General features: G+C 41.7%; 2 protein-coding genes across 2 annotated transcripts; both read right to left on the bottom strand.

The window, feature by feature from the left end:
- Positions 1-324: 324 nt before the first annotated feature.
- On the bottom strand, positions 325-2,197 carry LOC116709179 (uncharacterized). The gene is made up of 3 exons (XM_032547567.1): positions 1,704-2,197; positions 515-1,612; positions 325-371 (listed from the first exon to the last, which is right to left on the bottom strand). Exons 1-3 carry the CDS (start codon positions 1,822-1,824, stop codon positions 325-327), a joined length of 1,266 nt encoding a protein of 421 aa, XP_032403458.1. The 5' UTR covers positions 1,825-2,197.
- A 5,323-nt stretch (positions 2,198-7,520) lies between these two features.
- Positions 7,521-10,049, bottom strand: LOC116709597 (uncharacterized). The gene is made up of 2 exons (XM_032548237.1): positions 9,556-10,049; positions 7,521-9,464 (listed from the first exon to the last, which is right to left on the bottom strand). Exons 1-2 carry the CDS (start codon positions 9,674-9,676, stop codon positions 7,942-7,944), a joined length of 1,644 nt encoding a protein of 547 aa, XP_032404128.1. The 5' UTR covers positions 9,677-10,049; the 3' UTR covers positions 7,521-7,941.
- Positions 10,050-12,575: the final 2,526 nt, after the last annotated feature.

Genomic DNA, 12,575 nt, shown 5'->3' with positions numbered 1-12,575 from the left:
CGAAAAATACAAGAAATAAAACAATTCCACACATATTTACACTAGGCACAGTGGGGGGCTGAGTGGCATGTCCTTGTGTGAGTGGCATTTCAGCACTCATTCAGCAGTCTGTCTGCACTGTCGGAACATACCTGGCACTGCCAGGGTATGACCCTGGTGCATTTGCCACATGTGTATTTGTAGCAGTTAACGCATCTCACAGTCGCATTATTGGTCTTGCATCGATGGTTGACCTGACACTTCGCCCTTTTGCCTGGGCTGGGTGTGGCAGGTTGTTGCCGAAGCAGTTTCTCCTTGTGCGCCTTCTTCTCACTCACATGAGAGTTAGCCAACTCTTTTGCGAGCTCCACCAGGAAGTCCACCCGTCTCTCCTGCACCCCAATGCATGCCTGATAAAGCACATGTGCATTCAGTGCTGCCATGTCAATCATGTTGTAGAACACCGCAACTGGCCATCTCCGTGTTCCTGCACGCACGCTGTACTCCCGCACCATTTGGTCCATCACATCCACACCGCACTTTGTTTTGTTGTAATCCGTGACCGTGTTTGGCTTCCTTTTGGTGGTATCCTCAGTCTCAACCACGCTGTGCATGCTGCTGAGAACGTAAACGGCCTTCTTCCTTTTGGGCGCATACACCGTCAGCGTGGCACCAGTGGTTGAAAACACCTGAGTGGTGAATTCAGTGCGATCCATCTGCCTAGCGGATTGAGGAATTTCCCGGCTTCTCTCGTTGACTGTGCCGAGGATAGTGGTTTTCCGGCTAAGCAGTCGTTGTGCAAGTGACAGTGATGTAAAGAAATTGTCCGTGGTTACAGTTCTGCCCTTGTCCATGAACGGTTCCATCAGCCTCATCACTACAGTTTCGGACACTCTCTCCCCACTGGGACGATTGGGGTCCTTGCCAAGATATGGGAAGGCATTACAGATGTACTGTGATTTCAAGTCGCAAGCCACCCAAAACTTGATGCCAAACTTGTCCGGTTTTGTTGCAATGTATTGCAGGAAACAGCAGCGAGCCTTTGATGGATAAAGCTGTGCATCAATAGTGATGTGTCGACCGGGGTTGTAGGATGCGATGCAGTTAGTGACAAACGATCCCCAAACATCGGAGATTGCAGCAAACTTATCGGTCTCCGCTCGCTCACTGCGTGTAAGCATGTCATCAAAGCGTAGGTGTCGCATGATGTTTTGGAAGCGGCTTCGGGCCATAGTTGCAATGATCCTTGGGTTTCCCAGGTTTGCTGACCAGCTGTCACATAGCGATGGAACCTTGTTCACCCCCCGCAAGATGACGACGGAAATAAATGCCATTAGTTCCGGGAGATCCATGAACCAATCCTGCTGCTCCTGACGTGCATGTTGAGTTGTCCATTCTTGAATGCTACGAAGCATGTCAAGAGTGATAAAACAGAGGAAGCTCTGAAGGCGACTCTGGATACTTCGTCTGGCCTCAGCGCTTGGCTCTCCATCTGTGGCGTACGGTTCTATTGGAGTGAAATCGAGATGTGTCCCCACTTGTTCTTCACGCCACACTGTGCCATCTTTCGCGGTCTGTGACGGCTCACTCCCCAAACGAGCTCTCTTTTGTGGTGGAGGGAGAGTCTCCTCATCTGCAAGATAAACAATTTCAAATTAACTTTTTGTTTGGTTCTAAATAAAAAACAGTCAGGAAAATAAAATAGGTAGGTTGAGAAATCTAACCTGAAGACAGCTCAGAGTCCGAATCCGGTTGAAGGTCTATGTCTTCTCCATCTGAATCCCAAGGGCTGGCACTGCTCTGAATCAGTTCCAATGCCTTCTGAGTGGTGCACCTCGTCTGCATTTTGTTTCTTGTGAACTAAATAGGTGAAGCAGTCCCTTATTTATACTCCACAGCACAAAAGGCTGCATGCAAATTTACATGTGCAAAGTCTTCCAGATCTCTTCTGTTTACACTTTTTGTATGATTTTCCACTCCTACCTTCTGGCCTGACGGTCAACGGCCACATTTACAATTGAAGAAGGGATCCTAATTTGAGCCATCAGAGTCGTTAGTTTGGTATCAGGGTCGTTTGACCCTCTTTAGGGACTTCAGGGGGGAGGTCAAAAACCCAGCAGATAGAAAACAAAAACTGTTGGTATGTGGTGCAATTTTGGCTAAAACATGCTTCCTCTTAATTTAGTAAATTAATCAAGTTCAATATTTAATATTTAATTTAAAAACACGCCTGCAGAAACTTTTAAAACTTTTTTGTCTTTTAGTTTTTTGAAAAATGCCCTGTGTCCATTTCTACTTTAGATCTCTATGTTGTTTACTCTATTTAGTAAACAACATAGAGATGTTGCATTTATAAATTATTTCAAAACATTTGAGGTTTAAAGAAAAAACACAAGTAAGCTTCTTTCAAAGCCAAAACATTCATTAAATCTGTCAAAATGGCTGCCAAGACAAACCAGTTTGAGGCTGACCAAATTGGTCTATTACTCTATTTAGTAAACAACATAGCCTAGCTTGTTTTCAATCCTACATGCTCACAGTATCGTACAGCTAGCTAATATATTCTACAGAAAGTATGTAAAGTAGAAGACACTTTACAGTTTTGGTGGATTAACTTTCATTACAAGTTTGAACTGGTTTAATTTCAGTGTCAGTTGTTAGCATAACCACAGCTAATGGCTGTTATGCTAGGCTACTGATAGCAACGTAGCTTACAAACAAGCTAATTTGATATAGGTGTTATATTGTAAAATAGTTCTTGTGTATGTTATAGTTTCTTTTTGTTATAATACTGATCAAACTCATCAAATTAATTGTTTTTAAAGCCACAACATGATTCATTAGTTATGTTAACCAAGACAAACTTTAAGCCAATTTCTCCCCAAAACCGACGAAACCGCTCCAAGTTTAATGTTACATCATTAAACTGGAAGTACCAGAGAAAGGTCATTTAACATTTCTACCTTTGGAGCCCAGAGACGGGTCGACTGACCTGAAGGATTTTAGCTAGCAGTCGCTTTTGTTCTGTAAATAAGGCCATTACCTTATAATTACCCTGGTAATGGCCTAACTAATGAATCATGTTTTGGCTTTAAAAACAATTAATTTGATGAGTTTGATCAGTATTATAACAAAAAGAAACTATAAAATACACAAGAACTATTTTACAATATAACACCTATATCAAATTAGCTTGTTTGTAAGCTACGTTGCTGTCAGTAGCCTAGCATAACAGCCATTAGCTCTGGTCATGCTAACAACTGACACTGTAAATAAACCAGTTCAAACCATAAGCTTGTAATGAAAGTTAATCCACCAAAACTTTAAAGTGTCTTCTACTTTACATACTTTCTGTAGAATATATTAGCTAGCTGTACGATACTGTGAGCATGTAGGATTGAAAACAAGCTAGGCTATGTTGTTTACTAAATAGAGTAATAGACCAATTTGGTCGGCCTCAAACTGGTTTGTCTTGGCAGCCATTTTGACAGATTTAATGAATGTTTTGGCTTTGAAAGAAGCTTACTTGTGTTTTTTAACATTTCTACCTTTGGAGCCCAGAGACGGGTCGACTGACCTGAGGGATTTTAGCTAGCAGGCGCTTTTGTTCTGTAAATAAGGCCATTACTGGCGCATCAAAGGAAGGGAGAAAGCTTAACTCCCAACTAACTGTCTAGTTAGTTCTATTCAGTATATTGTATTTTATAATATAAAGATTATATATATTATATTTAGCTTAATTTTATTTGAGCAAAAAAGCACAATGAATTAATTATAATATTTTAAATGGAGAATTAGAAATTTTACAGCCAGGTACAGCTGTGAGCAATGACCAGAAGTATTTGTGTCAAGAGTCAAGAGGACTGAAATTCCAGCATGAGAAATATACAAAAGAACAACTTTTATTTGTTTAAATGCTTTTTATTTTTGTCATTAAAAACGATACGAAAAATACAAGAAATAAAACAATTCCACACATATTTACACTAGGCACAGTGGGGGGCTGAGTGGCATGTCCTTGTGTGAGTGGCATTTCAGCACTCATTCAGCAGTCTGTCTGCACTGTCGGAACATACCTGGCACTGCCAGGGTATGACCCTGGTGCATTTGCCACATGTGTATTTGTAGCAGTTAACGCATCTCACAGTCGCATTATTGGTCTTGCATCGATGGTTGACCTGACACTTCGCCCTTTTGCCTGGGCTGGGTGTGGCAGGTTGTTGCCGAAGCAGTTTCTCCTTGTGCGCCTTCTTCTCACTCACATGAGAGTTAGCCAACTCTTTTGCGAGCTCCACCAGGAAGTCCACCCGTCTCTCCTGCACCCCAATGCATGCCTGATAAAGCACATGTGCATTCAGTGCTGCCATGTCAATCATGTTGTAGAACACCGCAACTGGCCATCTCCGTGTTCCTGCACGCACGCTGTACTCCCGCACCATTTGGTCCATCACATCCACACCGCACTTTGTTTTGTTGTAATCCGTGACCGTGTTTGGCTTCCTTTTGGTGGTATCCTCAGTCTCAACCACGCTGTGCATGCTGCTGAGAACGTAAACGGCCTTCTTCCTTTTGGGCGCATACACCGTCAGCGTGGCACCAGTGGTTGAAAACACCTGAGTGGTGAATTCAGTGCGATCCATCTGCCTAGCGGATTGAGGAATTTCCCGGCTTCTCTCGTTGACTGTGCCGAGGATAGTGGTTTTCCGGCTAAGCAGTCGTTGTGCAAGTGACAGTGATGTAAAGAAATTGTCCGTGGTTACAGTTCTGCCCTTGTCCATGAACGGTTCCATCAGCCTCATCACTACAGTTTCGGACAGTCTCTCCCCGCTGGGACGATTGGGGTCCTTGCCAAGATATGGGAAGGCATTACAGATGTACTGTGATTTCAAGTCGCAAGCCACCCAAAACTTGATGCCAAACTTGTCCGGTTTTGTTGCAATGTATTGCAGGAAACAGCAGCGAGTCTTTGATGGATAAAGCTGTGCATCAATAGTGATGTGTCGACCGGGGTTGTAGGATGCGATGCAGTTGGTGACAAACGATCCCCAAACATCGGAGATTGCAGCAAACTTATCGGTCTCCGCTCGCTCACTTCGTGTAAGCATGTCATCAAAGCGTAGGTGTCGCATGATGTTTTGGAAGCGGCTTCGGGCCATAGTTGCAATGATCCTTGGGTTTCCCAGGTTTGCTGACCAGCTGTCACATAGCGATGGAACCTTGTTCACCCCCCGCAAGATGACGACGGAAATAAATGCCATTAGTTCCGGGAGATCCATGAACCAATCCTGCTGCTCCTGACGTGCATGTTGAGTTGTCCATTCTTGAATGCTACGAAGCATGTCAAGAGTGATAAAACAGAGGAAGCTCTGAAGGCGACTCTGGATACTTCGTCTGGCCTCAGCGCTTGGCTCTCCATCTGTGGCGTACGGTTCTATTGGAGTGAAATCGAGATGTGTCCCCACTTGTTCTTCACGCCACACTGTGCCATCTTTCGCGGTCTGTGACGGCTCACTCCCCAAACGAGCTCTCTTTTGTGGTGGAGGGAGAGTCTCCTCATCTGCAAGATAAACAATTTCAAATTAACTTTTTGTTTGGTTCTAAATAAAAAACAGTCAGGAAAATAAAATAGGTAGGTTGAGAAATCTAACCTGAAGACAGCTCAGAGTCCGAATCCGGTTGAAGGTCTATGTCTTCTCCATCTGAATCCCAAGGGCTGGCACTGCTCTGAATCAGTTCCAATGCCTTCTGAGTGGTGCACCTCGTCTGCATTTTGTTTCTTGTGAACTAAATAGGTGAAGCAGTCCCTTATTTATACTCCACAGCACAAAAGGCTGCATGCAAATTTACATGTGCAAAGTCTTCCAGATCTCTTCTGTTTACACTTTTTGTATGATTTTCCACTCCTACCTTCTGGCCTGACGGTCAACGGCCACATTTACAATTGAAGAAGGGATCCTAATTTGAGCCATCAGAGTCGTTAGTTTGGTATCAGGGTCGTTTGACCCTCTTTAGGGACTTCAGGGGGGAGGTCAAAAACCCAGCAGATAGAAAACAAAAACTGTTGGTATGTGGTGCAATTTTGGCTAAAACATGCTTCCTCTTAATTTAGTAAATTAATCAAGTTCAATATTTAATATTTAATTTAAAAACACGCCTGCAGAAACTTTTAAAACTTTTTTGTCTTTTAGTTTTTTGAAAAATGCCCTGTGTCCATTTCTACTTTAGATCTCTATGTTGTTTACTCTATTTAGTAAACAACATAGAGATGTTGCATTTATAAATTATTTCAAAACATTTGAGGTTTAAAGAAAAAACACAAGTAAGCTTCTTTCAAAGCCAAAACATTCATTAAATCTGTCAAAATGGCTGCCAAGACAAACCAGTTTGAGGCTGACCAAATTGGTCTATTACTCTATTTAGTAAACAACATAGCCTAGCTTGTTTTCAATCCTACATGCTCACAGTATCGTACAGCTAACTAATATATTCTACAGAAAGTATGTAAAGTAGAAGACACTTTACAGTTTTGGTGGATTAACTTTCATTACAAGTTTGAACTGGTTTAATTTCAGTGTCAGTTGTTAGCATAACCACAGCTAATGGCTGTTATGCTAGGCTACAGATAGCAACATAGCTTACAAACAAGCTAATTTGATATAGGTGTTATATTGTAAAATAGTTCTTGTGTATGTTATAGTTTCTTTTTGTTATAATACTGATCAAACTCATCAAATTAATTGTTTTTAAAGCCACAACATGATTCATTAGTTATGTTAACCAAGACAAACTTTAAGCCAATTTCTCCCCAAAACCGACGAAACCGCTCCAAGTTTAATGTTACATCATTAAACTGGAAGTACCAGAGAAATCATTTAACATTTAACATTTCTACCTTTGGAGCCCAGAGACGGGTCGACTGACCTGAAGGATTTTAGCTAGCAGTCGCTTTTGTTCTGTAAATAAGGCCATTACCTTATAATTACCCTGGTAATGGCCTAACTAATGAATCATGTTTTGGCTTTAAAAACAATTAATTTGATTAGTTTGATCAGTATTATAACAAAAAGAAACTATAAAATACACAAGAACTATTTTACAATATAACACCTATATCAAATTAGCTTGTTTGTAAGCTACGTTGCTGTCAGTAGCCTAGCATAACAGCCATTAGCTCTGGTCATGCTAACAACTGACACTGTAAATAAACCAGTTCAAACCATAAGCTTGTAATGAAAGTTAATCCACCAAAACTTTAAAGTGTCTTCTACTTTACATACTTTCTGTAGAATATATTAGCTAGCTGTACGATACTGTGAGCATGTAGGATTGAAAACAAGCTAGGCTATGTTGTTTACTAAATAGAGTAATAGACCAATTTGGTCGGCCTCAAACTGGTTTGTCTTGGCAGCCATTTTGACAGATTTAATGAATGTTTTGGCTTTGAAAGAAGCTTACTTGTGTTTTTTAACATTTCTACCTTTGGAGCCCAGAGACGGGTCGACTGACCTGAGGGATTTTAGCTAGCAGGCGCTTTTGTTCTGTAAATAAGGCCATTACTGGCGCATCAAAGGAAGGGGGAAAGCTTAACTCCCAACTAACTGTCTAGTTAGTTCTATTCAGTATATTGTATTTTATAATATAAAGATTATATATATTATATTTAGCTTAATTTTATTTGAGCAAAAAAGCACAATGAATTAATTATAATATTTTAAATGGAGAATTAGAAATTTTACAGCCAGGTACAGCTGTGAGCAATGACCAGAAGTATTTGTGTCTAAGTCAAGAGGACTGAAATTCCAGCATGAGAAATATACAAAAGAACAACTTTTATTTGTTTAAATGCTTTTTATTTTTGTCATTAAAAACGATACGAAAAATACAAGAAATAAAACAATTCCACACATATTTACACTAGGCACAGTGGGGGGCTGAGTGGCATGTCCTTGTGTGAGTGGCATTTCAGCACTCATTCAGCAGTCTGTCTGCACTGTCGGAACATACCTGGCACTGCCAGGGTATGACCCTGGTGCATTTGCCACATGTGTATTTGTAGCAGTTAACGCATCTCACAGTCGCATTATTGGTCTTGCATCGATGGTTGACCTGACACTTCGCCCTTTTGCCTGGGCTGGGTGTGGCAGGTTGTTGCCGAAGCAGTTTCTCCTTGTGCGCCTTCTTCTCACTCACATGAGAGTTAGCCAACTCTTTTGCGAGCTCCACCAGGAAGTCCACCCGTCTCTCCTGCACCCCAATGCATGCCTGATAAAGCACATGTGCATTCAGTGCTGCCATGTCAATCATGTTGTAGAACACCGCAACTGGCCATCTCCGTGTTCCTGCACGCACGCTGTACTCCCGCACCATTTGGTCCATCACATCCACACCGCACTTTGTTTTGTTGTAATCCGTGACCGTGTTTGGCTTCCTTTTGGTGGTATCCTCAGTCTCAACCACGCTGTGCATGCTGCTGAGAACGTAAACAGCCTTCTTCCTTTTGGGCGCATACACCGTCAGCGTGGCACCAGTGGTTGAAAACACCTGAGTGGTGAATTCAGTGCGATCCATCTGTCTAGCGGATTGAGGAATTTCCCGGCTTCTCTCGTTGACTGTGCCGAGGATAGTGGTTTTCCGGCTAAGCAGTCGTTGTGCAAGTGACAGTGATGTAAAGAAATTGTCCGTGGTTACAGTTCTGCCCTTGTCCATGAACGGTTCCATCAGCCTCATCACTACAGTTTCGGACAGTCTCTCCCCGCTGGGACGATTGGGGTCCTTGCCAAGATATGGGAAGGCATTACAGATGTACTGTGATTTCAAGTCGCAAGCCACCCAAAACTTGATGCCAAACTTGTCCGGTTTTGTTGCAATGTATTGCAGGAAACAGCAGCGAGTCTTTGATGGATAAAGCTGTGCATCAATAGTGATGTGTCGACCAGGGTTGTAGGATGCGATGCAGTTGGTGACAAACGATCCCCAAACATCGGAGATTGCAGCAAACTTATCGGTCTCCGCTCGCTCACTTCGTGTAAGCATGTCATCAAAGCGTAGGTGTCGCATGATGTTTTGGAAGCGGCTTCGGGCCATAGTTGCAATGATCCTTGGGTTTCCCAGGTTTGCTGACCAGCTGTCACATAGCGATGGAACCTTGTTCACCCCCCGCAAGATGACGACGGAAATAAATGCCATTAGTTCCGGGAGATCCATGAACCAATCCTGCTGCTCCTGACGTGCATGTTGAGTTGTCCATTCTTGAATGCTACGAAGCATGTCAAGAGTGATAAAACAGAGGAAGCTCTGAAGGCGACTCTGGATACTTCGTCTGGCCTCAGCGCTTGGCTCTCCATCTGTGGCGTACGGTTCTATTGGAGTGAAATCGAGATGTGTCCCCACTTGTTCTTCACGCCACACTGTGCCATCTTTCGCGGTCTGTGACGGCTCACTCCCCAAACGAGCTCTCTTTTGTGGTGGAGGGAGAGTCTCCTCATCTGCAAGATAAACAATTTCAAATTAACTTTTTGTTTGGTTCTAAATAAAAAACAGTCAGGAAAATAAAATAGGTAGGTTGAGAAATCTAACCTGAAGACAGCTCAGAGTCCGAATCCGGTTGAAGGTCTATGTCTTCTCCATCTGAATCCCAAGGGCTGGCACTGCTCTGAATCAGTTCCAATGCCTTCTGAGTGGTGCACCTCGTCTGCATTTTGTTTCTTGTGAACTAAATAGGTGAAGCAGTCCCTTATTTATACTCCACAGCACAAAAGGCTGCATGCAAATTTACATGTGCAAAGTCTTCCAGATCTCTTCTGTTTACACTTTTTGTATGATTTTCCACTCCTACCTTCTGGCCTGACGGTCAACGGCCACATTTACAATTGAAGAAGGGATCCTAATTTGAGCCATCAGAGTCGTTAGTTTGGTATCAGGGTCGTTTGACCCTCTTTAGGGACTTCAGGGGGGAGGTCAAAAACCCAGCAGATAGAAAACAAAAACTGTTGGTATGTGGTGCAATTTTGGCTAAAACATGCTTCCTCTTAATTTAGTAAATTAATCAAGTTCAATATTTAATATTTAATTTAAAAACACGCCTGCAGAAACTTTTAAAACTTTTTTGTCTTTTAGTTTTTTGAAAAATGCCCTGTGTCCATTTCTACTTTAGATCTCTATGTTGTTTACTCTATTTAGTAAACAACATAGAGATGTTGCATTTATAAATTATTTCAAAACATTTGAGGTTTAAAGAAAAAACACAAGTAAGCTTCTTTCAAAGCCAAAACATTCATTAAATCTGTCAAAATGGCTGCCAAGACAAACCAGTTTGAGGCCGACCAAATTGGTCTATTACTCTATTTAGTAAACAACATAGCCTAGCTTGTTTTCAATCCTACATGCTCACAGTATCGTACAGCTAGCTAATATATTCTACAGAAAGTATGTAAAGTAGAAGACACTTTACAGTTTTGGTGGATTAACTTTCATTACAAGTTTGAACTGGTTTAATTTCAGTGTCAGTTGTTAGCATAACCACAGCTAATGGCTGTTATGCTAGGCTACTGATAGCAACATAGCTTACAAACAAGCTAATTTGATATAGGTGTTATATTGTAAAATAGTTCTTGTGTATGTTATAGTTTCTTTTTGTTATAATACTGATCAAACTCATCAAATTAATTGTTTTTAAAGCCACAACATGATTCATTAGTTATGTTAACCAAGACAAACTTTAAGCCAATTTCTCCCCAAAACCGACGAAACCGCTCCAAGTTTAATGTTACATCATTAAACTGGAAGTACCAGAGAAAGGTCATTTAACATTTCTACCTTTGGAGCCCAGAGACGGGTCGACTGACCTGAAGGATTTTAGCTAGCAGTCGCTTTTGTTCTGTAAATAAGGCCATTACCTTATAATTACCCTGGTAATGGCCTAACTAATGAATCATGTTTTGGCTTTAAAAACAATTAATTTGATTAGTTTGATCAGTATTATAACAAAAAGAAACTATAACATACACAAGAACTATTTTACAATATAACACCTATATCAAATTAGCTTGTTTGTAAGCTATGTTGCTATCAGTAGCCTAGCATAACAGCCATTAGCTCTGGTCATGCTAACAACTGACACTGTAAATAAACCAGTTCAAACCATAAGCTTGTAATGAAAGTTAATCCACCAAAACTTTAAAGTGTCTTCTACTTTACATACTTTCTGTAGAATATATTAGCTAGCTGTACGATACTGTGAGCATGTAGGATTGAAAACAAGCTAGGCTATGTTGTTTACTAAATAGAGTAATAGACCAATTTGGTCGGCCTCAAACTGGTTTGTCTTGGCAGCCATTTTGACAGATTTAATGAATGTTTTGGCTTTGAAAGAAGCTTACTTGTGTTTTTTAACATTTCTACCTTTGGAGCCCAGAGACGGGTCGACTGACCTGAGGGATTTTAGCTAGCAGGCGCTTTTGTTCTGTAAATAAGGCCATTACTGGCGCATCAAAGGAAGGGGGAAAGCTTAACTCCCAACTAACTGTCTAGTTAGTTCTATTCAGTATATTGTATTTTATAATATAAAGATTATATATATTATATTTAGCTTAATTTTATTTGAGCAAAAAAGCACAATGAATTAATTATAATATTTTAAATGGAGAATTAGAAATTTTACAGCCAGGTACAGCTGTGAGCAATGACCAGAAGTATTTGTGTCTAAGTCAAGAGGACTGAAATTCCAGCATGAGAAATATACAAAAGAACAACTGTTATTTGTTTAAATGCTTTTTATTTTTGTCATTAAAAACGATACGAAAAATACAAGAAATAAAACAATTCCACACATATTTACACTAGGCACAGGGGGGGGCTGAGTGGCATGTCCTTGTGTGAGTGGCATTTCAGCACTCATTCAGCAGTCTGTCTGCACTGTCGGAACATACCTGGCACTGCCAGGGTATGACCCTGGTGCATTTGCCACATGTGTATTTGTAGCAGTTAACGCATCTCACAGTCGCATTATTGGTCTTGCATCGATGGTTGACCTGACACTTCGCCCTTTTGCCTGGGCTGGGTGTGGCAGGTTGTTGCCGAAGCAGTTTCTCCTTGTGCGCCTTCTTCTCACTCACATGAGAGTTAGCCAACTCTTTTGCGAGCTCCACCAGGAAGTCCACCCGTCTCTCCTGCACCCCAATGCATGCCTGATAAAGCACATGTGCATTCAGTGCTGCCATGTCAATCATGTTGTAGAACACCGCAACTGGCCATCTCCGTGTTCCTGCACGCACGCTGTACTCCCGCACCATTTGGTCCATCACATCCACACCGCACTTTGTTTTGTTGTAATCCGTGACCGTGTTTGGCTTCCTTTTGGTGGTATCCTCAGTCTCAACCACGCTGTGCATGCTGCTAAGAACGTAAACGGCCTTCTTCCTTTTGGGCGCATACACCGTCAGCGTGGCACCAGTGGTTGAAAACACCTGAGTGGTGAATTCAGTGCGATCCATCTGCCTAGCGGATTGAGGAATTTCCCGGCTTCTCTCGTTGACTGTGCCGAGGATAGTGGTTTTCCGGCTAAGCAGTCGTTGTGCAAGTGACAGTGATGTAAAGAA

This window comes from Xiphophorus hellerii, chromosome 19 (genome assembly GCF_003331165.1).
Source record: "Xiphophorus hellerii strain 12219 chromosome 19, Xiphophorus_hellerii-4.1, whole genome shotgun sequence".
Lineage (NCBI taxonomy): Eukaryota > Metazoa > Chordata > Actinopteri > Cyprinodontiformes > Poeciliidae > Xiphophorus > Xiphophorus hellerii.
This window is presented reverse-complemented; position numbering and strand designations above follow the sequence as displayed.